The sequence below is a fragment of the Crotalus tigris genome, unplaced genomic scaffold, assembly GCF_016545835.1.
Source record: "Crotalus tigris isolate CLP2741 ecotype Arizona unplaced genomic scaffold, ASM1654583v1 scf7180000017666.379230911805:20528666, whole genome shotgun sequence".
NCBI lineage: Eukaryota > Metazoa > Chordata > Lepidosauria > Squamata > Viperidae > Crotalus > Crotalus tigris.
Genome location: NW_024096552.1, coordinates 3,722,636 through 3,748,011, shown reverse-complemented (window position 1 = coordinate 3,748,011; position 25,376 = coordinate 3,722,636). Strand labels below are relative to the sequence as shown.

The following is a 25,376-nucleotide window of genomic DNA, read 5'->3' as shown; positions in this document are numbered from 1 at the left end:
CCCATAAAGGCTTATTTGGGGGCAATGTCTTATTTTTTTCATGTAGAGGAGGCGGCAAGCATGTGAGGGCCGACAGTGTCTGGCAGCAGCCCGCCGGCCCCTTGGCCAGCGCACTGTGGGGCTGCAAAGCCCATGCAGCACAGGTGATTGGGAGCACTGCTACCGCCAGGCCGGCCCTCTCCTTCCCACCATCTGCTTGCCCATGGTTGCAACAGGGCAAGCAGCTGTGCAGCATGTCCAGTGGGCAGGTGCCGCCGCCACGTGAGGCGAGACCGGTGGCGAAGCTGCTCCACGCACCTGCATTCCTTGGGGCTCCGCAACCAGATCACCCCCGTCCCGCCACCTACCTCGCCTTGCCTCATGGTGGCAGCACCAGTAGCAGCAGCCCCACCGCCCCCCACCAGACCGGGAAATCCAGCCCAGGGAAGGAGAGCGAGCACAGCAGGAGCTCAAGGGCCAGCCAAAGGGGGTTGGTGAGGCTCCTAAGGTGGATCAGGCCCTGGCGCCTACCCTGGTCTTGCTCTACTCCACCAGAGATCCCTGGACGCCCCCTGGCTCTGCCAGGAGCCCTGGGGCCACCACGATGCCTAACCCTAACCCTTCTCCCCCAGGGCCAGCATAATGCCTAACCCTAACCCTCCCCCCCCAGGGCCACAATACCTAACCCTAACCCTTCCCCCCCTGGGCCACCACAATGCCTAACCCTAACCCTTCTCTCCCCCCCCCCCCCGTAGGGCAACCACCATGCCTAACCCTATTTAGAAAAGTCGATGCCATCAACAAAGGACTTGAATGAAAGTGCACGTTTAATGTTCAGCTTCAACAATGTTATTGATCTTCTTAAGGGACAGTTTATACCGATGAAGGAAGTCATCCAGCCAGTGCTGTGATGCTTTGAATTCTGGGGATATCTCTAACTGTGGTGCCATTGCAAGGGCAAATGCTTGAATGTCAGCCCTGCGCACAACCAAAGCCTTTGCTCTCCTGTCAGCAATCCATTCACAGATGTTGCCCTCCAGTTCGGGAAATAACGGCTGCCGACCGGATCCACACTTGCGCTTCTTAGCGTTTCCCTTGTCCACCTGCTGGCTGAGGTTCTTGTACTCTGCTCGCCATTTTCGGACCATTCGGACATCCAGCACCTTCTCCTTGCAGAAAGCTGTTAGATTCTTGCCCCGAGAGTCCTCCACGATGGCTTTCTTGAACTCGACGGAATAACTCTTTCTTTTTGCACTCATCTTGTCTGGGGGGTGAAAAGATTATTCCTTTTAAATCTACCATTAACTCAGGAGTGTCAAACTTGATTAATAATAATAATAATGATGATGATGATGATGTTGGAAGGGACCCTGGGGAGGGAAGGGTTAAGAGTTAGGGATTGTGGTTGCCGGGGGGGGGGGTTTACAGTTAGGGTTAAGCATTGTGGTGGTCCTGGGTGGGGGTAGAGTTAGGGTTAAGCATTGTGGTGCCTGTGTGTGTGTGTGTGTGTGTGTGTTAGGGTTAGGTATTGGGGTTACCGTGGGTGAGTTAAGGGTAGGGTGAAACATTGTGTTTGCCCTGGGGGGGTGTTAGGGATTGTGGTTGCCCAGGAGTGGTAGGCATTATGGTTTCCCTATGGGGGCCCGGGCAGGACTGGGGTGGGCACTGGGGCCTGATCCATCTGAGGAGCCTCACCGACCCCCTTGGCCTGGCCCTTGAGCTCCTGCTGTGCTCATTCTCCTTGCCTAGGCTGGGCTCCCTGGTCTGGGGGACGGGGCTGAGGGGAGGCAGGGCTCCTGCTGGATGGGGTTGCTGTTGCTGGTGCCGCCGCAAGGCAAGTGGTGGGGCCAGGATGGCCTGGCTGCGGGGCCCCAAGGAGCATGGGTGCAGGGTGCTTGGGGCAGCTTCACCCTTCCCTGCCTTACCTCACTTTGTGACGCTGGCACTGGCCCGCTGGATACGCAGCACAGCTGCGTGCCCCACTGCAATTGCAGGCAAGCAGACAGTGGAACAGAGAGGGACGGCCCAGCGGTAGCAGGCTCCCACTCACCTGCACTGCATGGGTTTTGCAGATCCAGAGTGCGCCGGCCAAGGGGTTAGCGGGAGGTGGCTGCTGCTGAACTCAAGAGATCGTCGGTGCACGCACAGGAGGTGGCAAGTACGCAGTGGCTGACGATGTCTTGAGTTCAACGGTTTATATACAGTCCGAAGGCGCCCGCTTGGGTACGGTATATACAAATACTTATTTATAATTTATGTTATCATTTATTTTAAACATTAATGTCAATATTATTATTATTGTTGTTTTATAATTCAATATGTCTGTTGTATGGCTAACAATCCTAACTGGGGCTGATTTTTTTTGGGGGGGGGTAGGGCTTATATTAGGAGAGTCCTGAAAAATCATGCTAGGGTTTATTTTCCAGTTGGGTCTTATTTTTGGGGACTCATTGCAAATTCTTGCAAATGACTATTACTTCAGGCCTTCCCACCTGGAAGGTCTTCCCTTTATGTATCCGTCGTATGTCATATTCTGAGAGAAATAAAAAAGCATTTATATCTCATTGCCCGCAATAATAAATTCCATTTCAAACAATTTCTGCTACAAATTCTAGTGTTGGTAAATCTCCTCAGATGTCTGGTCTTCCCCTTCCTGTTTGACCTAACAAATCCCAAATTCAAGCATCCTCATTTGGTGGCTTTCCAGCATCTACCTGTAGGCTTCCTGTTCGAGAGGACATCATCACCAAGAAAATTCTCTTCTAGCACCCAAGAAATCTTTGCAATCATTGACTGTCTGCAGCCTTACTTAGTGAGTTGGCCTCTACTTCATTCTCTTGATTTTTCTCCAGGGAAGCTTCGCCTTCAGGATGTCAGAATCCAATTATATTTCATCTTTAATTATCAAACATAGAAACTCCCAATTCTGCCTTCTCTGGATTCTGCCATAAGAGGGAGAAAAGGGGGAGAGCAAAGGGGCTTTATGGCCCTCACTTCCTTCAACACACTTCAAAGGACTGAATGTGTGTTTATTGTGGCCTCTAAGCTTTAACATATCAAAGAAGAGTAATTGCCTTTCATGTAGTTATCTGAAGTCTCCATCCAGACGGAAGAAGAAAGGGGATGGAATTGTGATACTTGAAACTATCACTGGAAGGGGGGTTGATTGGGTGGGACTACTGGGGAACCCCTTAAAACCTTGAATGGGAGAGCTTGAACCCCAAGTCCTGTCTAGCATGCCTGCAACCATTTTCTCTTAATAAAGGATTCCTGTTGGAAGAATTATTCCAAGAGTTCTGTCTTCTTAAGATGCAAAGTGGGGTGGGTCCTTACATTAGACAGGACTTGCAAAATTAATCCACCTGGAAGGAAGACCCTTGCCGGGGGATTTTGCAAAAATTTACCATGTCAGACAATGGAGCAAGAGAGGGGGAAAACTCCCTGGAAAGAGAGCCGCTGACCCAGTTGGAACCTTGCCAGATGTTGGGATCCGAGAGGCCAGATTCCTCAGGAGAAGAAGTGGTGGAGACACAGGACCACAAGCCTCGCTGGTCGATGGGCGTTGGAAAGAAAAGTGAGTGGGGAAAGGAATCAAGAAAGGTGACCCTGAGACGGGGGACCAAGCAACCAGAATGGAAGCAGGAGATGGAGAAATCCCTGCACGCAAGTGAAGAGGGAGGAAGCTGGGCACCGTACTCAGACTGGATCCTAGAGAAAGCTATTGACCTGATGAAGAGAACTCTCAGCTCCCTAGGAGAGGAGAATACTGAACCCTACGGCTGCCCCAGTTCCTGGAGCCGCAAAGGGAGAGACACCGAGGGGGACGTGGAACCTGCAACCCCAGGGACATCTACTGATCCAGGAGCTCCCACCCCCTACCGGACCACAGATGGCAATCTGGACGGAAGGCACTACCACCCACAACAGAGGCACCGATCCATTCCAAGACGTCCACCGTTGGAAGTGAAATTCAAAGGGGAGCCAACACGCTTGGGGTTTTTTCTAACCCAAGTCCTCAGCTACATGGAGGAATATGGGCAGGATATTCCCAGCGACAAAGCCCGCATCCGGATCGTGCAATCTGCCCTGGATGGACCAGCTGCGGATTGGGTAGTGAACTTGCATGACTCCAATGCCCCAGAACTCAGTAACTTCAACCGTTTCATGTCCTCTTTGAGAAGACGATTTGAAGACCCCCTGGCTGATCGCAAAGCCCGTGAAAAAATAACAACGATGAGGCAGGGCAAACGCCCAGTGGCTGAGTATACACAAGAATTCCGGGCCATTGCCAGCAAACTGAATTGGCCAGAAGACATCCTCCTTGGCCATTTCAAAGACGGACTAAACTATGATCTATATGATGCTTGCCTACCCCGAGGGGACCCACATCGACTTGAGGAATGGTACGTCTTGGCAGAGGAAGCAGAGATCGACATATTGAAGAGGCACCGCCGAGGAAAACAATGGAGCCGCCCCCCGCCTGAGCTGACACACCAACCGGTGAAATCATCGGATACAGCCAAGAAGCAAATGAGATGTTTCAAGTGCGGAAGAGAAGGGCATCGAGCTGTAGAATGCCGCTCAAAGGCCCCCCAGCACAACCCAGACAGATCCCCAATCAACAAACCCGGAAAGTATTCAGCTAAGCCAAAAGAAACGGCCATGAGAATGATGGAAATTGCAGAAACCCCCACCTCTGCTCACCAAAGGGAAAGGACTCCAGCCTACACCACAGGGCCGGTGGATGCCTCAGATGACAGCTCGGAGGGCGAACCCCTGGTAAGTGGATGCATCACACCCATCTTCAAAACAGTGACTATATTAATCCCCCCATGCCCGAAGCTGTGAAGGTGAAAGCCTTAATAGACTCTGGCTGTACCCGCTGCCTCATTAGCCCAACACTAGTGGGGAATCTGGGCATCCCATCCAGGAGACTGGAACAACCAATCTCATTTGGCCAGCTAGATGGATCCATAGCAGGGGGGGTGCCAGCTACCCTAGCCACTTTGCCAATACATCTCTCCCTGGGCAACCATGAAGAGGACTTAACGTTTGTGGTGACCCCAGGTATGGAATGCCCAATGATTCTAGGGATGGAATGGTTGAAAAAATGGAACCCCTGGGTAAATTGGAGGACGACAGAAATCAAATTCCCGAAGGGGGACCCTATGGACTTAAAACCCCAAGGGAGGCTACCAGAATCAAGAATAGAAAAAGCATCCATAGGAGAGGAAAAAAGATTAACAGAAATACCAGAGGAATATAGGGACCTTGCTGAAGTCTTCAGTGAGGAGAGGGCGAATGAGCTTCCCCCCCACCGACCCACAGACTGTACCATTGAATTCAAGCCTGGGGCAAAACTCCCGAAGCCCAGATTATACTCCATGAGCCCAAAGGAGAAGGAGGAAATGGAAAGATTTATAAAAAAAAACCTGGAGAGAGGTTTCATTGAGCCAGCCAAGCCTAAAGTGGCTGCCCCGGTCCTTTTTAGAGAGAAGAAGGATGGCTCTTTACGTTTATGCGTGGATTATAGGGCCCTGAATACAATCAGTGAAAGCAACCTATACCCGCTGCCCCTCATGAAAGACATGCTGTCACACCTATCGAAAGGGAAAATTTTTTCTAAACTAGACTTAAGGGAAGCTTACTATCGAGTGAGAATCAAGGAAGGGGACGAATGGAAGACTGCATTTAACTGCCCCATGGGGTGCTATCAATTCAAAGTCTTGCCATTTGGATTACAAGGGGGCCCTGCAGTCTTTATGCAATTAATCAATGACGTTCTAAGGGAGCACCTGTTTAAGGGGGTCCTTGTTTACTTGGACGACATTCTTATCTTTACCGAAACAAAAGAAGAACACGTCAAACTTGTCAGAGCGGTTTTAAAGAAGCTGCGAGCCGCTCACCTATATGCCAAACTCTCAAAATGCGAATTCCACCAGGAAAGGATAGACTACCTAGGCTATCGCATATCCCCACAGGGCATTGAAATGGACCCAGAGAAGGTCAGAGCAGTATTAGAATGGGCACCACCCCGCACAAGAAAGCAACTACAAAGTTTCCTGGGCTTTGCAAATTTTTACCGCCAATTCATCCCCTCATTTGCACAGATAGCCTTGCCCCTCACTAACTTACTAAAAACGAAGGGAACATCCTCAGTAAAACCTAGCCAGCCACTAAATGGACAATGGAGTGCCAAGCAGCGTTTGAGAGACTAAAGAGACTTTTTTCTGCCGAACCAGTACTAAGGCACCCAGACATGGACAAACCCTTCATAATACAGGCAGATGCAAGTGATGTGGCAGTGGGGGCTGTGCTATTACAAGAAAATGATGATGCAGTATTGCAACCCTGTGCATATACATCTAAGAAACTCACGGAAACAGAACAGCGCTGGCCCGTATGGGAGAAGGAGGCTTATGGGATACGTTGGGCATTACTCACGTGGCGACAGTTCCTGGAAGGCAACAAAATCCCCTTCCAGGTATGGACTGATCACAAAAATTTAGAAGCCCTGAAAACTCCCAGGAAACTCAATCCCAAACAAGCCCGCTGGTCCCAGCATTTTCACCAATTCCAATTTAAGCTCAAACATTTACCAGGAAGAAAGAACTTCCTGGCAGATGCACTATCTCGCATGCCCCAATATAACAGCGCACGAACCACAGACTCTAGACCAATAATGGCAGAATCACAACTGGCAGCGCCAGTAACCACAAGAACCCAAGCCAAAATAAAACCACAACTGGACAGCCAAACTGGGATTGAATTCAGAAAAAGTTTGGAAACAGATGATTGGTTCCAGAAAAACAAACATGTGTGCACAATGAGAGACGGATTGCCTTGGGTAGGGGAAAAGTTATATATACCAACAACTCAAAGACTAACTTTCATGCAACTTTGCCATGACACAAAATCAGCAGGGCATTTTGGATTTGTAAAAACTTTACACTTAATTAAACGGCAATTTTGGTGGCCATCAATAAAAAAGGACATAGAAAGTTATGTTGCCAGCTGCCCAACCTGTGCATCAGCAAAGAGGTTGCAAGGGAAATCGCCAGGGCTGTTACAACCAGTGGCAAGTCCCTCAGCCCCCTGGAGGGAAATAGCCATGGATTTTATAGTGGAATTGCCTGAAAGCAATGGGAATACTGTTATCTGGACAGTCACGGACCTATTTTCCAAACAGGTGCACTTTATCCCTTGCCAAAAAATTCCCACTGCAAAGGCCTTAGCAAAACTTTTTATCCAGCACATTTACAGATTGCACGGGGCACCCCAACGCATCATCTCTGATAGGGGAGTGCAATTTACGTCTACATTTTGGAAGGAATTTTTATCCCTCTTAGGGACCACTCAGGGACTGACATCTAGCCATCACCCTCAGACAGATGGACAAGCGGAACGCTGCCAGTCGGTACTTGAGCAATATTTGAGATGTTTTTTAAATTTCCAACAGAGTGATTGGACGGACTTACTTCCTTTTGCAGAAGTTGCCTACAATAATGCAGTCCACTCCAGCACAGGCTACACTCCTTTTCAAATAGCCAACGGCCAAAGTTTCAACCCTATGCCAGAGTTAACCCCAAAAGAACCAACGATCCCTTCACTGAAAGAATGGATGGAAAGCCTACAAAACACCTGGCCAATAGTCAGAAAATCACTAGATGAAGCTAGGCGGGCATACAAAGCACAAGCCGATAAAAAAAGGGTTGAGCCTACACCATTCATTATAGGAGAAATGGTGTACTTATCTACAAAATACCTAAAGTCCCTACAGCCCTGTAAAAAACTTGGACCAAAATATATAGGACCTTTTCCAATTAAAAGGATCATAAATCCAGTAACAGTAGAATTAGAATTACCCAAAAACCTCAGGCAAATACACCCAATTTTTCATTGCAGCTTGCTGAAAAGAGAGCATCAGTCACCTCTACGGCCAAAAATCCCCCCCCCACCACCTCCAATCATGGTGGAGGGGGAACAACACTTCGAAATAAAAGAGATCCTTGACTCTAGGAGATATCGTGGAACAACTCAGTACCTAGTTGCCTGGAAACACCTCCCTGCCTCACAAAATGAGTGGGTCCATAAACGTCACGTCAGAGCCCCGAAGCTATTGAAGAAGTTTCACACAGAGTATCCTAACAAGCCTAACTAAATTTTTTACTTGTGTTTTCTTTCAGGTGGATCTCTCTTATTGTTAAGAGGGGCCGGATGTCAGAATCCAATTATATTTCATCTTTAATTATCAAACATAGAAACTCCCAATTCTGCCTTCTCTGGATTCTGCCATAAGAGGGAGAAAAGGGGGAGAGCAAAGGGGCTTTATGGCCCTCACTTCCTTCAGCACACTTCAAAGGACTGAATGTGTGTTTATTGTGGCCTCTAAGCTTTAACATATCAAAGAAGAGTAATTGCCTTTCATGTAGTTATCTGAAGTCTCCATCCAGACGGAAGAAGAAAGGGGATGGAATTGTGATACTTGAAACTATCACTGGAAGGGGGGTTGATTGGGTGGGACTACTGGGGAACCCCTTAAAACCTTGAATGGGAGAGCTTGAACCCCAAGTCCTGTCTAGCATGCCTGCAACCATTTTCTCTTAATAAAGGATTCCTGTTGGAAGAATTATTCCAAGAGTTCTGTCTTCTTAAGATGCAAAGTGGGGTGGGTCCTCACACAGAACGTCCCAGTTTTCTTTCTCTAATTTGAGAGATGTTAGCATCATATCCTCCAGAATTTGAGATGCCTGAAGACAAAAAAAAGTCAATTCTGAAGTCTGGATTCCCAAATCAAACCAAATGAGGCGCTAGATGTTGAGACTCTAGAAATAATACAGAGAAGAACAACAAAGATGATTAGGGAAGTGGAGGCTAAAACATATAAGGAACAGCTGCTGGAATTGGGTATGTCTAGTTTAATGAAGAGAAGGACGAGGGGTGTCATGATAGCAGTGTTCCAATATCTCGGGGGTTGCCACAAAGAAGGGGGAGTCAAGCTATTCTCCAAAGCACCTGAAAGCAGGACAAGCAGCAACAGATGGAAACTAACCAAAGAGAGAAGCAACCTAGAACTAAGGAGAAATTTCCTGTTAGAACAATTAATCAGTGGATTGCCTCCAGAAATGGTCAATGCTCCAAAACTGAAAGTTTTTAAGAAGAGACTGGACAACCATTTTGAAATGATGTAGGGTTTCCTACTTGAGCAGGAGGTTGGACTAGAAGACCTCCAAGGTCCCTTCCAACTCCGTTATTCTGTTCTGTTATTCATATTCTAAGTCAGAATTCAAGTAATTACAATTTTCATACATCTAATATGTTGAAGGAATTGCAGGTCTGTCCAGATTGTTGGTAACCCTAGATATTTTTGGGCCATAATTCTATACTGAGATGCAGATGAACTGGCACCAAAGTACAGAAAAGAAATAATTGCAGATAAAATGTCTCCTAGCTGTACGAGTGAATCGTTTATCATTTTCTCATTCCATTCCAGAGACCCGGTCATTAAGCAGAACGGTCTCTAACTGAAAATCATGGTAACCTAGATATCGGCTGTGAATGTGTTTGCGACTATTTCAGCCTTCCACACTCAATTTCTGTCATCCTTCCTGAAGTAGAATTTTAAACAACATTTCGTACCTTTTCTTGCAAAGATGTCTTTAATGCTAACATACTTTTGTCAATAAAAACACACTGTGGGAGCTTCCGGTGGGAGGCGACGGCGATGGCGGCTAGCTTTTAGCCGTCCAGCTGGGGAAGTGTCAGAGCCGCGGAGCGCAGCGCGCATCAGCTGGCCCGCGGCTCGGAAATCCCTTCCCGGGCAAAGGGAAGGGATAGAGAACGCAAGAGTAGAGGTAGAACCCCTGAACCCCCTCTGGATTTATTTCTAGAGGGGGTGAAAGGAGTGTTCCCTCGGAGCTCTTGCTGATCTCCGCCTCCCAGCTGTTTTTGCTTCCTTGGAAGCAAAAGAAACCGCCGCTTCTATCTCCGTGTTTACAGCATTTTGGTGAGTAATTTTTAAACGGACGGAGCAGTTTAAAGGATTTTTTGTTATATTTTAGGTGTTTATTTTTTTTATCTTTTGATTTTTACTATTTTTCCTCCTTTTCTTTGTTATACTAGTGAAAGGACTTAAGATGGCGTTTTGAAAGTGTCGGAGTTTTTTTTTCCTTTCTCTTTTGTTTTACTTTCCCTTTTTAAGGATTGTTTTTTGCTTTTGCTTTTGCTTTTGGCTTAGAATTTTTTCTTTTGAATTGTTTGCTCTTTTACTACTTATTCTTGGGATTTATTCTGGACTTTTAATGATTATAGTTTGTCTCTTTTTAAAAATTCTTTTTTTCTTTTTTTCCTCCTCCCTTTTTGGCTGGAGGGGAAAGGGAAGTGACAATTGTGCTTTTTAAAATGGCTTCAAAGAGGCAGCAGCCTTCCTCAGTACCCAAGGTTATTTCTTCTCCTATAACTTCCACTGCACAGCTACAACAACAATCTAAACATGCACCACCGGCTCAGCCACCACCCTCCCCTCCTCTACCTGGACTTTCAGTGCAAGAGGTTAGAGGCATAATGGGAGAGATTGTAGTTCAAATGAGAGAGGAAATGACTCAATTTGTTTCACAGATTAAATCAGAAATTAAATCTGATCTCAAAGAAGAGATAACGGGGATAAAGTCTAAATTGCAAGAAAATAATAATGAATTACGACAAGATATACTGGCAGCTGTTTCAGGTTTGGCTACTGTGGTGGTTAAGCTCGATGCAAGGCTTGAGGAAGTGGAAGACAAAGTTGACTCTTTAGATGACAAAATTCAAGATGTGGAAAGGAAGGTGGACTCCTCACAAGAAGATATTTTGATGTTTCAGTACAGACAGATGGAGTATGCTCTGAGGATTAGAGGCCTCAAGGAAGATATGAATCAAGATTTGATGGAGGTGGTTCTTAGTGATCTGGCGCTGGCTTTGGATATGGATAAAGGAGAATTACAGAGAGAAGTAGAAAAAATTTATAGACTCAACTCCTGGATTGCTAAGCAGAAGAATTTGCCCAGAGATGTGGTGATTTACTTTACAAAGAAGTCCCTGCGGAATGAGATTATACAAGCTTTTTACAACAAAAGATTTCAGATTGCCGCCCAAGATGTCATCATTCTAAAGGAAATCCCATCTAAAATCTTAAGAAGTAGGAAAGACTTTGCTTTTTTAACCAATGAGCTTAAAGCTAGATCGATGCCATTCAGATGGGAAATTCCGATGGGTATCGTTTTGAGCCATGCTGGGACACGTTACAGATTGAACACAGTTGACAAAGCTAGAGATTTCTACACTTCGGTCCTGAGTGCAGGCTCAACTTCATCTGGTCGGAAATCTTTGAGTGCTAAGGAACCTGAGCAGCAATCTGAGGCACTAGATTTGGTTTCCGCAGGGATGATAGAAGTGGCAAAGCAACGCCAAACGGAGGCTAAAGAGCAGAGGATGACTCGTGCAGCTTATAAGCGTAAAGAGAAAGAGCAACGTAAAAAAGAGCCCAAAGAGAATTCTCCTGGAAGTGCATCACCGCCGGTGGGAGGAGCAAGACCCAAGAGTTATGCAACACACGCAGCTCTGTCAGAGTTTGATGGTGTCTTCTCCAGGCTGCGTGCCAAGGGAGATGGCAAAGTTTTTGACCTGGAATGTTAATGGATTGAATTCTCCTCAGAAACGGAAAAAAATCTTTTATTATTTGAAGCAACATACCAATGATGTTATTTGTTTACAGGAAACTCATATTCTACTTAAAGATCAGAAATATTTAGTTAATGCTCGTTTGGGATCTCATTTTATATCTCCTGCACCTGGGAAGAAAGGGGGAGTTGTTATATATGTCAAACAAAACCTGCCAGCTTGTCTGGTAGAATCAGATCCCCAGGGGAGATATGTGATGATTGAACTTGGTATTTATGGTAAGAAAGTACTTATAGTTGGACTTTATGCTCCAAATCAACAACAGGAACAATTTTATAAACAGTTACACCAAAAAATAACTTTGCTTGATTATAGATCAGTGGTATTAATGGGTGATTGGAATGGTGTCTTAGACACACAAAGGGATAAGAAAGGTTCCTCTCCTTTTCTTAAACAAGCAAGGCTACCTAAAGCCTTTTTTGATATGAAAGAAGACTGGGAATTAAGGGACTATTGGCGGGAACGTAATCAAGAGGAGAGAGACTTTACTTTTTTTTCTGACAGACACCAATCTTTTTCAAGAATTGACTTTTTCTTGATTACCACGGATTTGTATAATAAAGTAAAGAATGTAAAGATTTTTCCTAGATCACTGACGGATCATAGTCCAGTTTGGATGGAGTTGATTCAAGAGAAAGAGGAAAGAAGATCCTGGAGAGTTAATGAAAATTTGTTTAGACAAGAGAAGAATGTTCAAAAACTAAAGGAGTGTTTAAAGGACTATTTTGCTTTGAATATGTACAAGGGGACTTCAATGTCAATGGTATGGGATGCAGGTAAAGCATTTATGCGCGGTGTTTTGATAAAAATGAATAATTTTTATAAGCGAAATCAGATTCAGAAACGTAGAGAACTTGAAGATGAAATTAAACTAAAAGAAAGGGCTTTGATTCTAAATCCTTCTGATGAAAGTACTAAAGAATCTGTAAAGTTATTAAGGTCACAATTTAATATGTTGATAGCAGATCAAGCTGCAACCAATTTATTATTTATGAAACAAAATACATTTTGTAATGCTAATAAGCCGGGGAGATGGTTGGCTTATCAATTAAGAAAGAAACAGAGACAGAGAATAATAGAGAAAATAAATTATAAGGGTAAACTAGTTTCTCAGAAGGAATTAATTAAAAAATCTTTTTTGGATTATTATCAAAACCTATACAAATCTACTAATGTACAACTGTTAGATATAAATAAATATTTAGCTGAGGCAAGTTTTCCTAAACTGACTGAGGATCAGAAATATGAAATTAATGGTTTAATTACTAAGGAGGAAATTGCCTCAGCAATTCAACAATTGAAATTAGGGAAAGCACCGGGTACGGATGGGTTAACAGCTGTTTATTATAAAGCCTTAATGGAGGAGATGATTCAACCATTAAATGATCTTTTTAATGGTATCTTACAGGGTTTAGAGATTCCTCCTTCATGGCGTAGTGCCTTTATATCATTGATTCCAAAGGAGGATCAAGATCTTACTTTACCAAAAAATTATAGGCCTATATCTCTTTTAAACGTGGATTATAAGATATTTGTAAAAATTTTGGTAAATAGGCTTATGAGGGTGGTGCATCATCTTGTGCATAAAGATCAATCAGGGTTTATAACAGGAAGGTATATGAAAAACAATGTTAGACAAATTATTAATTTATTAGAATACTTAGATAAGAACAACCAAGTTCCTGCAGGGCTCATATTTTTAGATGCTGAAAAAGCATTTGACCAACTGAATTGGCATTTTATGCTAAGAGTAATGGAAGAAATGAATTTTGGTGAAAACATATTACAAGCCCTTAAGGTAATATATCAAAAACAAACAGCACAACTTATTGTTAATGGAGGTTTGTCGGAGGTTTTCACAATAGAGAAAGGTACTAGACAGGGGTGTCCTTTATCGCCATTGTTGTTTGTTTTAACATTGGAAATATTATTGATTAAAATTCGAGAGTCTCAGGAAATTAAAGGAATATATGTTAATAAAAAAGAATATAAGTTGAGAGCTTTTGCGGATGACTTGGTTGTTACTTTGTCGCAACCTGATTATTCTGTAGTAAACTTATTACAGTTGATTCACCATTATGGTTTGGTCTCGGGTTTTAAGATTAATGTAAATAAGACTAAAATTTTACCTAAAAATATGTCGAGTCAGGAGAAGCAGATTTTGGTTAACTCGACGGGTTTTGAGATTGTTAATAAGGTAAAATATTTGGGGGTGATGCTGTCTGTTTCTAATGCAAAATTATTTAAAAACAATTATGAAAGGTTGTGGGTCGGGGTACAGAAAGACTTGAAGAACTGGGAAAAGCTGCAATTATCCCTCATGGGAAGAATTGCAGTGATAAAAATGAATATTCTACCCAAGTTTCTTTTTTTGTTTCAAATGTTACCAATTTTGAAAAATGAGATTAATTTAAATGAGTGGCAGAAGGGTCTCAATAAATTTATTTGGGCAGGGAAAAAACCAAGGGTTAAGTTCAAAATTATGCAAGACTTCCGTGAGAGGGGTGGACTCAAGGTACCAAATTTGAAATTATATTATGATGCGGTGGTTTTAACATTAATTAGTGACTGGGTAAATTTGACAAATTCTGAGATACTTTATCTAGAGGGATGGGATTTACTTTATGGGTGGCATGCCTATTTAATATTTAATAAAAAAATAGATTGGGCTTTTAAATCTCATATTTTAAGAATTTCTTTACTTAGGATCTGGAGAAAATATTATAAAAGTGATTTTAAAGTACCATTATGGGCTATACCTTGGCATGCGATAGAAGGAATAAAAAGAGGGGTTAAAATGGATATGGTGTCTTATAGACAGTTACTTAAATGGGATGGACAAAACTGGCAATTAAAATCACGGGAAGAATTAGCACAAGAAAATTTTACTTATTCTTGGTTCCAATATAGGCAACTACTAGATAGATGGAAGATGGATTGTAAGGTGGGTTTTCTTAGAGAAGATGAAAATCTTATTAAGCAACTGAAGGATCAAAGACAAACCCACATTAAGAGAATTTATGGGGTTTTAGTTGAATTGGACTCAGAAACGGAACTAATTAAAGATTGTATGATTAGATGGGCGCAGAATTTTGGTGAGCCAGTTTCATTGGACACCTGGGAAACTATTTGGGTGAGAAATGTCAAATTTACTCAAGCACAGAACTTAAGGGAGAATTTTTATAAAATGTTTTATAGATGGCACCTTGATCCACAAAAAATGTCTTACATGTACCCTGACGTGCAACCTAAATGCTGGAGATGTGGTTATAAGGAGGCTTCCTATTATCATATTTGGTGGTCATGCAGAGAGATAAAAGCATTTTGGATCAAAATATGGTGGAATATCCAGAGAATTTTTAGAAGGAGGGTAAAATTTACTCCGCAATTATTTTTGTTAGGTATTGTTACAGATTGTGATACAAAGGAGGTTGTATTGATGTTAAACTTGATCACAGCCGCGAGGCTGTTAGTTGGACAATATTGGAAGAAGGAATCTTTGCCTACATTGCAGGAATGGTTTTTTAAAGTAGCTTATCTGGCGGAAATGGCAAAGATTTCGGCTTTCTTAAAGCAACAAACGCAAGAGAAGTTTTTTGCTATCTGGGACAAATGGATAAAATTTATACAATTTAGATTGGGTATACAAAAATATCATATAGCTTTTTCATAAGTTTTATTTTTATATATATTATAGATATCTTTTTTATATATATAAATATAAAGTTTTTAATTTAATTTTTATTTTTTTTTATTATTATTTCTTAAGCCTATATTCTGCTCTGGGAAGCTCAGGGGGGGGGAAGGGAGGGTTTTTGGGAGGGGTGTGGGGTGGGTTTTTTTTTTATATGTATTGTTTAATTTTTTTTTTCTTTTGTATATGTTGTTTTTTGTTCTGTATTGTTCTTGTTTTTTTTGTAAAATTTATAAAACTTTTAATAAAAAAAAAAAAAAATAAAAACACACTGTAATAATTACCTTTTAAATCTTTGCATATCATTCAGATAATTTAAAACTCAGGAACTTTTATTAAAGCTTTGGTTTAAAAATGTACAGGTAATCCTCAGTATATGAGTGTAATAAAGCCTGCCCATTACGGTTACATGTCACCGTAGGTGAAACGTCTCACTTAACGACCCCCCCCAAATCCCTGCTCTCACCAATGAATCATTAAACGAACATTTGAGTCATTAAGCAGAGTGCAGGGTACCTCCAGGATGGGGGAGGCCCTTGGAGTCCTAGCACAGGCCCAGACCCGTCTGCCCTGGCCCTCCGAAGGCCTCCCCCAACCCAGAGATACCCCATGCTCCATTTCCACACTTGGATTCTAACCAGCCTATTCTCACTTCTGGGTCCTCCCAGGCCAGATTCCCATCCTGCCAGGCCAAACACTATTCTCCTCAATTACTTTTTGAGGAGCTCTGTGGTCTATCAGTGCTAGAATGGCTTATTTGTGTGGCTGCATGGTGCAATTCTGAGGCTGCCATTTTGTTCTGCCCACAAAATGGCGGCTGCATTCAGGTCATGCAGTGCAGCTTGAGTGCAAACTGCTTAATTTTGCTGCCTTAGCAGGGACTGCAGAGTGCTGCAGAAACTTTCTGCAGCATTCAGAAGCTTCTGCAGCAACGTGCAGATCTCTGTAAGGTAGCAAAATGAAGCAGTTTGTCTGCCGGCTGCCATTTTATCCCCATCCAGAAACAAGTGGGGACAAAATGGCAGCTTGCATTTGTGTTACCAACAGGCGGGTGAACAGACGTTATTGTTTTGTGCCTTAACAAGGTCCGCAAAGTGCTGCAGGCGCTTTCTGCAGCATTCAAGAGCCTCTTCAAGACTGTGCAGCAAAAGGAAGCAATTTGTCTGGTGGCCGCCATTTTCTCCCTGCCCTCAAGAGGGCAGAACAAAATGGCAGGTGCGGTTTTTGTAACTTTGAAATGGGATCCTATGTGGCTTATGTGGGTGCGTGTGTGTGATAATTTTGAACAGTAGCTAAATGGTCTATTCTACCTCAAGGACTATCTTTATGCAGACATTGTTTTTTTAGAAAGTTATGTTTTCACCATGTTGTAGGCTGGGATTTTGAGTGGGTGCTATCGAGTGTGGGTGGAATATAAATAGAAAAAAAAAAGAAACTCGGTGTATGAAGTTCTCACTTTGTGATCACTCATTCAGCAACTACTCAAAGTTAGAATGGTGCTAAACGAGGACTTGTAAGCTTCCTCAGAATTCCAAGTGTTGCAGTGTCCTCGCTATCATATGATCAGGGAGCTGTGGTCATGTAATCGCCCTTTCCACCTGTCAACTTCCCATAACCAACATTAATGTGGAAGCTTGCAAGAAAGCTCAAAAGCCTCTGCCCTAATTCTTCCCAACTTCTTTTTTTTTCAAGAAGCCCACTAGAGCAGTGGTTCTCAACCTGTGGGTCGGGACCCCATTTGGGGTCGAACGACCATTTCACGGGGGTCGCCAAACAACGCAGTCCGCTGTTTTTTCCCCTTTTCCTTAGCTGTGCTACTCCCTTTTATTCTATTAGCTTTTGAAAGCCAATAGAATAGACTCTCTTGAATAGAGTCTAATTCTATTGGCTTTCAAAAGCCAATAGGAATTGTCCAGGCTGTCTCTGCCCTGCTGAGCCTGCCAAAAGTCCCATTCTGCAAACGGTGCTGTACCAGTTGAGTAGTCCTCGACTTACGACCGGTTGAGTAGCCCTCGACTTACGACCAGTTGGGGGTCGTGGCATTAAAAAGGTTGAGAATCACTGCACTAGAGTATAGGATCCTGGTTCTCATACTCCATAGTGCCTCCCTGCCAGCCTCCACTCTGTAGCCCCCTCCCTTCCTCCCTCGGCCGCCGGACCACCCACTCCATAGCACCCACTCAAGATCCCAGCCTACAAGATGATGCAAACATAACTTTATAATTAATCCTTGCGTTTATGACCTCTGCATTTCTGTAAAGCAAAATAAGCTGAACTAGAATCATAAGCACAGTAACCAGTGCTTCAGATCTACCGTATTTTCCGGCGTATAAGACAACTTTCTAAAGCGTTGAAATCGGCACCAAAGTCGGGGATCGTCTTATACGCCAAGTCGTCTTATACGCCGGAAAATACGGTACTTTGTTGTACAAATTGATGAAGGTCTGTACAAATCTGTGACTGGTTGTAAAGTTACTTTCGCATCACTTCTGTAACTGCAGTTGTGAAATGAAGACTGCCTGTGCAAAATGAGAATTTACAATTACAGTACCTGTAAACATCAAATTGGACATATGTCCTTTGAAAGATTCATGGTTTTCTGAGTTTTCAGGAACATCGGATCTGCTGGCATAGCTGGTTGATGGCTGAGGATTGTCCGTGGGTTTTATTCCTGTGGATGGGAAGGGCAAGAGGGAGGGAAGTTTGATTTCTTTATTTTTATTTTCCTTCTTTATTCCTTCATATATTTTGTGGTAACATTTTAAGATTTCACACATCTCCAAATGTACTTTTCTAAAATGTTCTTTATCTGGATCCATACTTTCTAAGTCTGATAAAAAAAAATTGACACCTGAGAAAATACCAGCCAAACCTTTCTCATTGAATGTCTTCAATTCAACTTCTACAACTTTTTCTTCTTTTCTTCTTTCTTTTTCTGCTACTTCTTCCTTAACCTTCTGTGCTTCCAATTCTTTTTTCAGTTCAATTAAATCTTCGTTGGGAAGCTCTCCCTCGGTGTAAGCTATCAAATTTTTCACATCTTCAGCCTCAAACTCTAAACCAAGGGATTTTGTGAGCGTCAAAATTTTCTTATTTATTTCATCCAAATTTTGTTTGTGGTTAAATCCTTCAAAATTATTTGCAAAAGCAGTATAACGGTTTAAGCACTTTTCCCAAAACCCTTGCATGCTTTTCACACTAAAATCTTCCCATGCTGCTACAATGTTTTCGATACAGTGCAGGATATTATAGCTTTCCCAAAATTTGGGCAATGTTACTTTGTCATCTTCCATTGCGGCTAAGGCTTTGGCAAATACTGCATGCAAATAGCATGCCTTGAATACCAAGAGGGCTCTCTGGCACATTGGCTGTAGGAGAGTGGTGATGCTTGGGGGTAGACAAACTACCTTTACATCAGAATGGAGACTGTCGAGATGCAGGGGATATCCAGGGGCTTTGTCCAGGAGCAGGAGAATTTTAAAAGGAATCCCCTTTTGTCCACAATATTCCTTTACCTGAGGTATGAAACAATTCGTAAACCAATCCTCAAACAGGATGTATGTCATCCAGGTCTCGCTATCAAATCGGTAATAAACAGGCAGTGTGTCCTTGTTTATATTTTGAACTATTCCGGCATGATCTGATTTGAAGATCACAAATGGCTTCAGCTTGAATCCGGCAACATTTCCGCCCAATACCAAAGTTACTCTATCCTTAAATGCTTTACAACCAGGCATTGCTTGAGCCTCTTTGTGTATATAGGTCTGCCCCAGTATTCTTTTCCAATATAACACAGTTTCATCCACTCTGAATATCTGCTCAGCGAAGTAGTTCCCTTCTGCTACAACGTCATCAAGTTCATCCAGAAAACGTTTGGCAGCTTCTTTGTCAGCCCATGAAGCTTCACCTGATGGTAATATCTGGTAAGGAAATCTCTGCTGAAACCGCATAAACCAGCCATGGCTGGCAGTGAATGTTTCGGCGCATTCCTCATCTGCTCGTTCCTTCAGCGTTGTGAAAATGCTGCGCGCCTTAGTCTGAATGAATGGAAGGCTCATCGGCAGCCTCTTTTGTATCCGATCTTTGATCCAAAGCATAAGGAGTGGTTCCATTTTGTGGATGAGGCCTTTTCGCTGTCTGGTTATACTCGTGTTCATTCCCGCTGCTCCTTTCAATGTCTCTTTGATCCTTTCCCTATCCTTCACAGTAGCGGAGATAGTGGAATGAGCCAGACCTTCTTCTTTCGCTATTTTATTTATCTTCTTCCCGGCTTCATACGCTTTGATGATCTTCATCTTCAAATTGAGATCAATGACTTTCCTATGTCTCTTGCTACTTGCTTCAGTTGAGCCGGGGTTCTTTCTGTTTGAAGACATCTTGATATGGGACATAAGTGCATGTAAGCAAGTAAATATGCAAGTAAAAAATAAGAGATTACATGCAGTACTAACTATAATATGAACATGTTACTGAAAGAGAAATGTGCAAAAGCCAAAAATTCATTCATTCATTACATAATTAATTTTTTATTACTTCTGTATTTGCAAACGGTCATTAAGCAAGGTAGTTATTAAATGAGGAACAACTGCACCTCATACTGGGCTATTTACTGCAGAGATAGCAGATCACTTCCTTGCTTACAAACTTTTGGCTGGATTCTCGAAACATAAACCTAATCCTAATTTCGTGGGCCACAATACTTGGTTAGCTGTTACCCTGATTAGCAACCATTTGCAAATACAACAATAATGAAAAAAAATTCTGTCAAATGCATGTACTTAACAGCAGCTACCAGAGATCTTTGCAGCCTCCATTTCTCTCTCTCTCTCTCTCTCTCTCTCTCTCTCTCTCTCTCTCTCTCTCTCTCTCTCTCTTTCTCCCTCCCTTCCTCCCTCCCTCCCTCCCACACGTTCATTTGTGACCATTTTACTTCCAATTTAAAGAATAGATTTTGGTTGCTAAGCAAGGAAGCAGTGTATTGGTATTTGCATAATTTAATGAGACCAGACATTTCAATCATACTATGGATGATTTTCTTCATGCTAGTTTCAAGATAAAGGTGAAGATACTGCAACGTGTTTAGTCACAAAGCATCCAATCCCTATATATCAGGCATGTCAAACTCGCGACGTATCGGGCCAGTTTTGCCATTGCCGGCAATGGGGTGGGCATGGCTTCCACGTGACGTGTCTGGCCCATGGGCCGGCAGTTTGACACCCCTGCTATATATCAATAATAATAATAATGACATGGCAAAAGAAAGCAAAGATAGTACCAATAGTAAAATGAAGAAGTAAATGCTCCAGGACTTTAGACTTTACATAAACAGGCACCTTCCACATAACTCCTCAGACTTATCAATAGTCAATAAGAAAATTTAAAAAATCTGGATAATGGATACAGTGGCTCCAGGAGATAGCAGAATAGAAGAAAAAGAACTGGAGAAAATAATAAAATACGAAGACCTACAAACAGAAATTGAACAACTGTGGCAAAAGAAAGCAAAGGATGTACCAGTAGTAATAGGTACAAAGCCTATTGGGTGCAAAGCCAAAAATGGAGCACCACTTAAACACCACGAGCATTGACAAAATTACCATTGGTCAATTGCAAAAAACAGCTTTACTCAAAAGAGCTTACATCCTGCAACAATACCTTTAACACCATAAAACATTGACTCCTTGGAAGTAGGGAAGTCCTTGGAAAAGACTCAATAAGTGGATAAAAATGCCAAATCCAATCTAAACATCTGGCTGACTATGCGATAAACCTTAATATTTTACATTTTTAAGCCACCTGACTCTAGGATTATGGTAATCTATAGTTCCCAAGCTGGGATTCTCAAAAATCCAACCTTTTCCAAACTGGCACATTTTAATCAACTGCAGGGTGAGGCTGCTGAAAACATCTAGAAGACACATGTGGGGAATACTGTATTAGATCAGTATCAAAGAGAAATCACCAGCCCTGATTATCCTTATGTCATTCAAAACACTTTATATTCTAAAACGAAGGACAAGGTTACCTTCTTTATTCATTTTTTTCCTTACAAGGCAGCACAAAGCTAAACAGAATGATCTGAAAACTTTAATATTCTCCTCTGCCCTTCTAAATATTCTCCTTTGGGCAGTTGTCTGATCGCCATAGACCAAAGGTCTCCAAACTTGGCAACTTTTAAGACTTGTGGATTTCAACTCCCAGAATTCCCTAGCCAGCGTGCCTGGCTGAGGAATTCTGGGAGTGGACATCCACAAGTCGTGAAGTTGCCAAGTTTGGAGACTTGTGCCATAGACATACAGAATCCCCCACAATCTCCTTAAGATATTCCCAGCATTTTGTGCTCTGAGACCATTACGCTAATTGAAATATTTTTCACAGGGACCAAAACTGAAACAATCTTGACACCTGCAATTGTGTAGCTGGCTGGTAACATTTTGATGACTGTTTGCAACCCTTTTCCCATATTGCCTCCCAATCCACTTCCCCGCTTTTTTTGGTATTTGGGTGCTAGATACCTCCTGGTGCTCCTCAGCATCCTGGGAGCTGAATTGCCTGAGGGACAGAAGCGCCTGGCTCTCCAGATTGACTTCCTCCTGAATCTCTTCCACCTTCACCTTTATGGAGGAATCCAGCTTTTCCCTGCCCATCCAGGCTCTCTGATCCATGCTTGGATCCCTCTGGAGCACCGACTTCTCTCTGGCTTCCCCAGAACTCTCCTCCTGTGGATGCTCTTTGTCTCTTCCCAAGGACGCCTGGGAGTCTGCGGCGTTTTCCTCCAAGGGAGATGGTGCTATGGGAAGCCCGGCCACACTTTTCAGGAATTCTTGCCATTGAGAGTCCCAGCATTGGTGCATTTCATCCTTTGACTCAGGCTTAAGGTGGGATGTCCCATGCTGGGTCAAAAAGTCCCCAAGGGTTCTCACTTGGACAATCAGAGGATCTCTTCCCCCATTCTCAGTCCCCTCTTCTTCTTCTTTGGGTACCACCAGCCTCTGTTCCTCCATAGTTGTTGCTCTCTGCAGTTCCAGATGGGAAACGGAAAGGAAATATTAATTAGGGCTACAGGATGTGGAAGGAATAAAAAGATCCATGTCTCTGACATTCATTATTTCTCCAAGATTTTTAAAATGTTCTCACTGGAATAAAGACAATTCTCAGCTGTGGGATTCCTAGCTGATGCTTAGTAGCTCTGTAATACAAGTTGAATAAATAAATACATAAAGACATAAGGCTGGAAACTGATCAAAGAGAGAAGCAACCTGGAATTAAGGAGAAACTTCCTGACAGTGAGGACAATCAACCAGTGCAACAGCTTGTCTGCAGAAATCGTGGGCGCTCCATCACTGGAGATTTTCAAGAAGAAGCTAGACCAGTGGTTCTCAACCTTTTTAATGCCGTGACCCCCAACCGGTCGTAAGTCGAGGACTACTCAACTGGTGCAGCACCATTTGCAGAATGGGCCTTTTGGCGGGCTCAGCAGAGCAGAGACAGCCTGGACAATTCCTATTGGCTTTTGAAAGCCAATAGAATTAGACTCTATTCAAGAGAGTCTATTCTATTGGCTTTCAAAAGCCAATAGAATAAAAGGGAGTAGCACAGCTAAGGAAAAGGGGGAAAAAATGGCGGACTGTGTTGTTTGGCGACCCCCATGAAATGGTCGTTTGACCCCAAATGGGGTCCCGACCCACAGGTTGAGAACCACTGAGCTAGACAGTCACGTCTGAAATGTTATACGTTCTCCTTTGAGCAGGGGGCTGGACTCTTCTGGTGCTTTGGAAAATAAGCTGCCTTCACAAGGTCTGCAGAAGCTTTCCACAGCATTCAGAAGCTTCTGCAGCGCTGTGCAGACCTCGCTAATGCAGCAAAACCCAAGTTTTTGTCAGGTGGCTGCCATTTTGCTCTTGGTCCTGGGTGGGACAAAATGGCAGCCACGTTCAGATCGTCACTGCATGGCCCAGGTACATGTGGCCTGCCCTCCTTCCCCCAACATGAGGTCCAGAGAACTTTAAAAGATAAGTGTGATGGATGACAGATGTGTCAGGAGCAGGTTGAACTCTGTGGGGTCCTGGCAGGTGGAATGGGGGGGAAAGAGGCCGGGGGGAGGGGGGCACTGCAGTCACCTGGAGCCTGTTTTCTGCTCTGTGTCCCTTCACTGTTGAAGACAGGCACAGGCTGTTGGGGATGAGTCTGTGTTGGCTGCATCTCAAACTGAAGCGCAAATGTATATAGTATACAGCTAATGTCTAGGCCTATGGCGATTCTCAGTCTTCAAAGAAAAACAAGAAAGTCCAATTGCCTCCTGAAAAAATACCTTTCGGACAACCATAACTTGGATGACTGAGAATCTCCACAGACATTTAGCTATGCACTTTGGGATGAACATCCTTCGAATGGTGAGGGAATATGAATGGATTTCCAGGAAATACTGCAGACTGCAGGAACCATTGTGCTTCAGTTTGAGATGCAGACAACACAGACTCATCCCCAACAGCCTGGCCTTTCTTTAACAGTGAAGGGACACCGGGCAGATAACATCCTGCAGCCAAGAAGGCTCCACACACCATTTGCCCTACTCAGGTGACCTTGAGGACACAGATAAACCTTCAACAAGTCTCTAAAAGAATGCAAATGATCAGCCCTCTGCAAGGGATATAAATCAGTGTTTCTCAACCTTGACAATTTTAAGGCATGTGGACCAACTCCCAGAATTCCACAGCCAGCAATGCTGGCTGTGGAATTCTGGGAGTTGAAGTCCACATGCCTTAAAATGTCAAGGTTGAGAAACACTGATATAAATCCTTCCATTCCCCACCATCCATCCAGTCAGAGCTGAAGAAGCTTCTTGGATGAGAAGCGAAACATCTTCAAAAAAAAAAAAAAAAAAAGTCCAGTTGTCTCCTGAAAAAGCATCTTTGGGATACCCACAACTTCTGATGGCAAACTGGTTAATTGTCCTCACTAGGAAGTGTCTCCTTAATTCCAGGTTGCTTCTCTCCTTGATTTTTCATCCATTGTTTCTTGTCCTGCCTTCTGATGCTTTGGAAAATAAGCTGACCCCCTCCTCTTTGTGGCAGCCTCTCAAAAACTGGAATACTGCTATCGTGTCCCCCTAGTCCTTAAATAAAACTCTAGTAAAGCGATATCTTTGATAGTGATAGAATAATTGATGTCATTAATTTGGAGGGGGTGAAGAGAAAGCTCCACGACACTACAAAGCCCCCCATAGCTTCTCTCTGCCACCAACCAACAGGGCTGTTATGAGTACAGCATCTTCCCACGTTGCCAGCAAAGCTACTACCAAAATTAGGTTGGTGAAAACGGGCAGCGTACAATGCAGCCGCCGAGAAGTTTTAGCAGCCTGATTGAAAAGCCTCAACCGGATCCCAGTAATCAGGGAACTGGGATAAAAATCCCAGATTCCAAGATCCAGACCAAGTGGAGGGGTTTCCCTCCCCCCCATCCTTACCCCCCCACCCCCACCACAAAGTGCAAAAGTGGTTCTCGACCTGCCCCTGAGGATCAAAAGGCTCAACTTCTGAGCTGCCATGCCCGAGCGCGAGGCGGGTATAGGAAAGGCGGATTCCCGCGGTTCTTTCCCGCGGCTCCCCGGGAAGCCCACGTTTTTTCTTACCACGTGACTGCCGCTGGAAGAGCCGCAGCCAGCGCTGTTCCTCGCACCGACGCGCCTCCCTCCCAAGATGGAACTGCAACCTCGCCGCCTGTCCGGACTGGAAGCGGGAGGGGCCAGGACGCCTCTTGGAGGCGGAGCTCAGGCTTGCATTTGCATAGGCTAAGCTGGAGACTTTTTTTTTCCTGGAGGGGCGCGTTAGCTTGTTGGGAGAAAGCCATCGCTTGCTATCCTGGCCGATGTCCAGAGATGCCCGATTGCTGAAGGTCCATCAGGGCCATCCTAACTACTTAAGGACCGACTTCTCCATGAACCTGTTCAAATGCATTCGTTTGTTTGCTATGTGTGTACTGCTTG

General features: G+C 43.7%; 1 protein-coding gene across 1 annotated transcript; it reads right to left on the bottom strand.

Annotated features, from left to right (window-relative positions):
• Positions 1 to 806: 806 nt before the first annotated feature.
• LOC120305104 (tigger transposable element-derived protein 1-like) lies at positions 807 to 24,993 on the bottom strand. The gene is made up of 5 exons (XM_039336516.1): positions 24,898 to 24,993; positions 21,907 to 22,407; positions 18,264 to 19,767; positions 17,943 to 18,062; positions 807 to 1,243 (listed from the first exon to the last, which is right to left on the bottom strand). The coding sequence occupies exons 2-5, from the start codon at positions 22,393 to 22,395 to the stop codon at positions 807 to 809; spliced, it is 2,550 nt and encodes an 849-aa protein (XP_039192450.1). The 5' UTR covers positions 22,396 to 22,407; positions 24,898 to 24,993.
• Between the last annotated feature and the right edge of the window lie 383 nt (positions 24,994 to 25,376).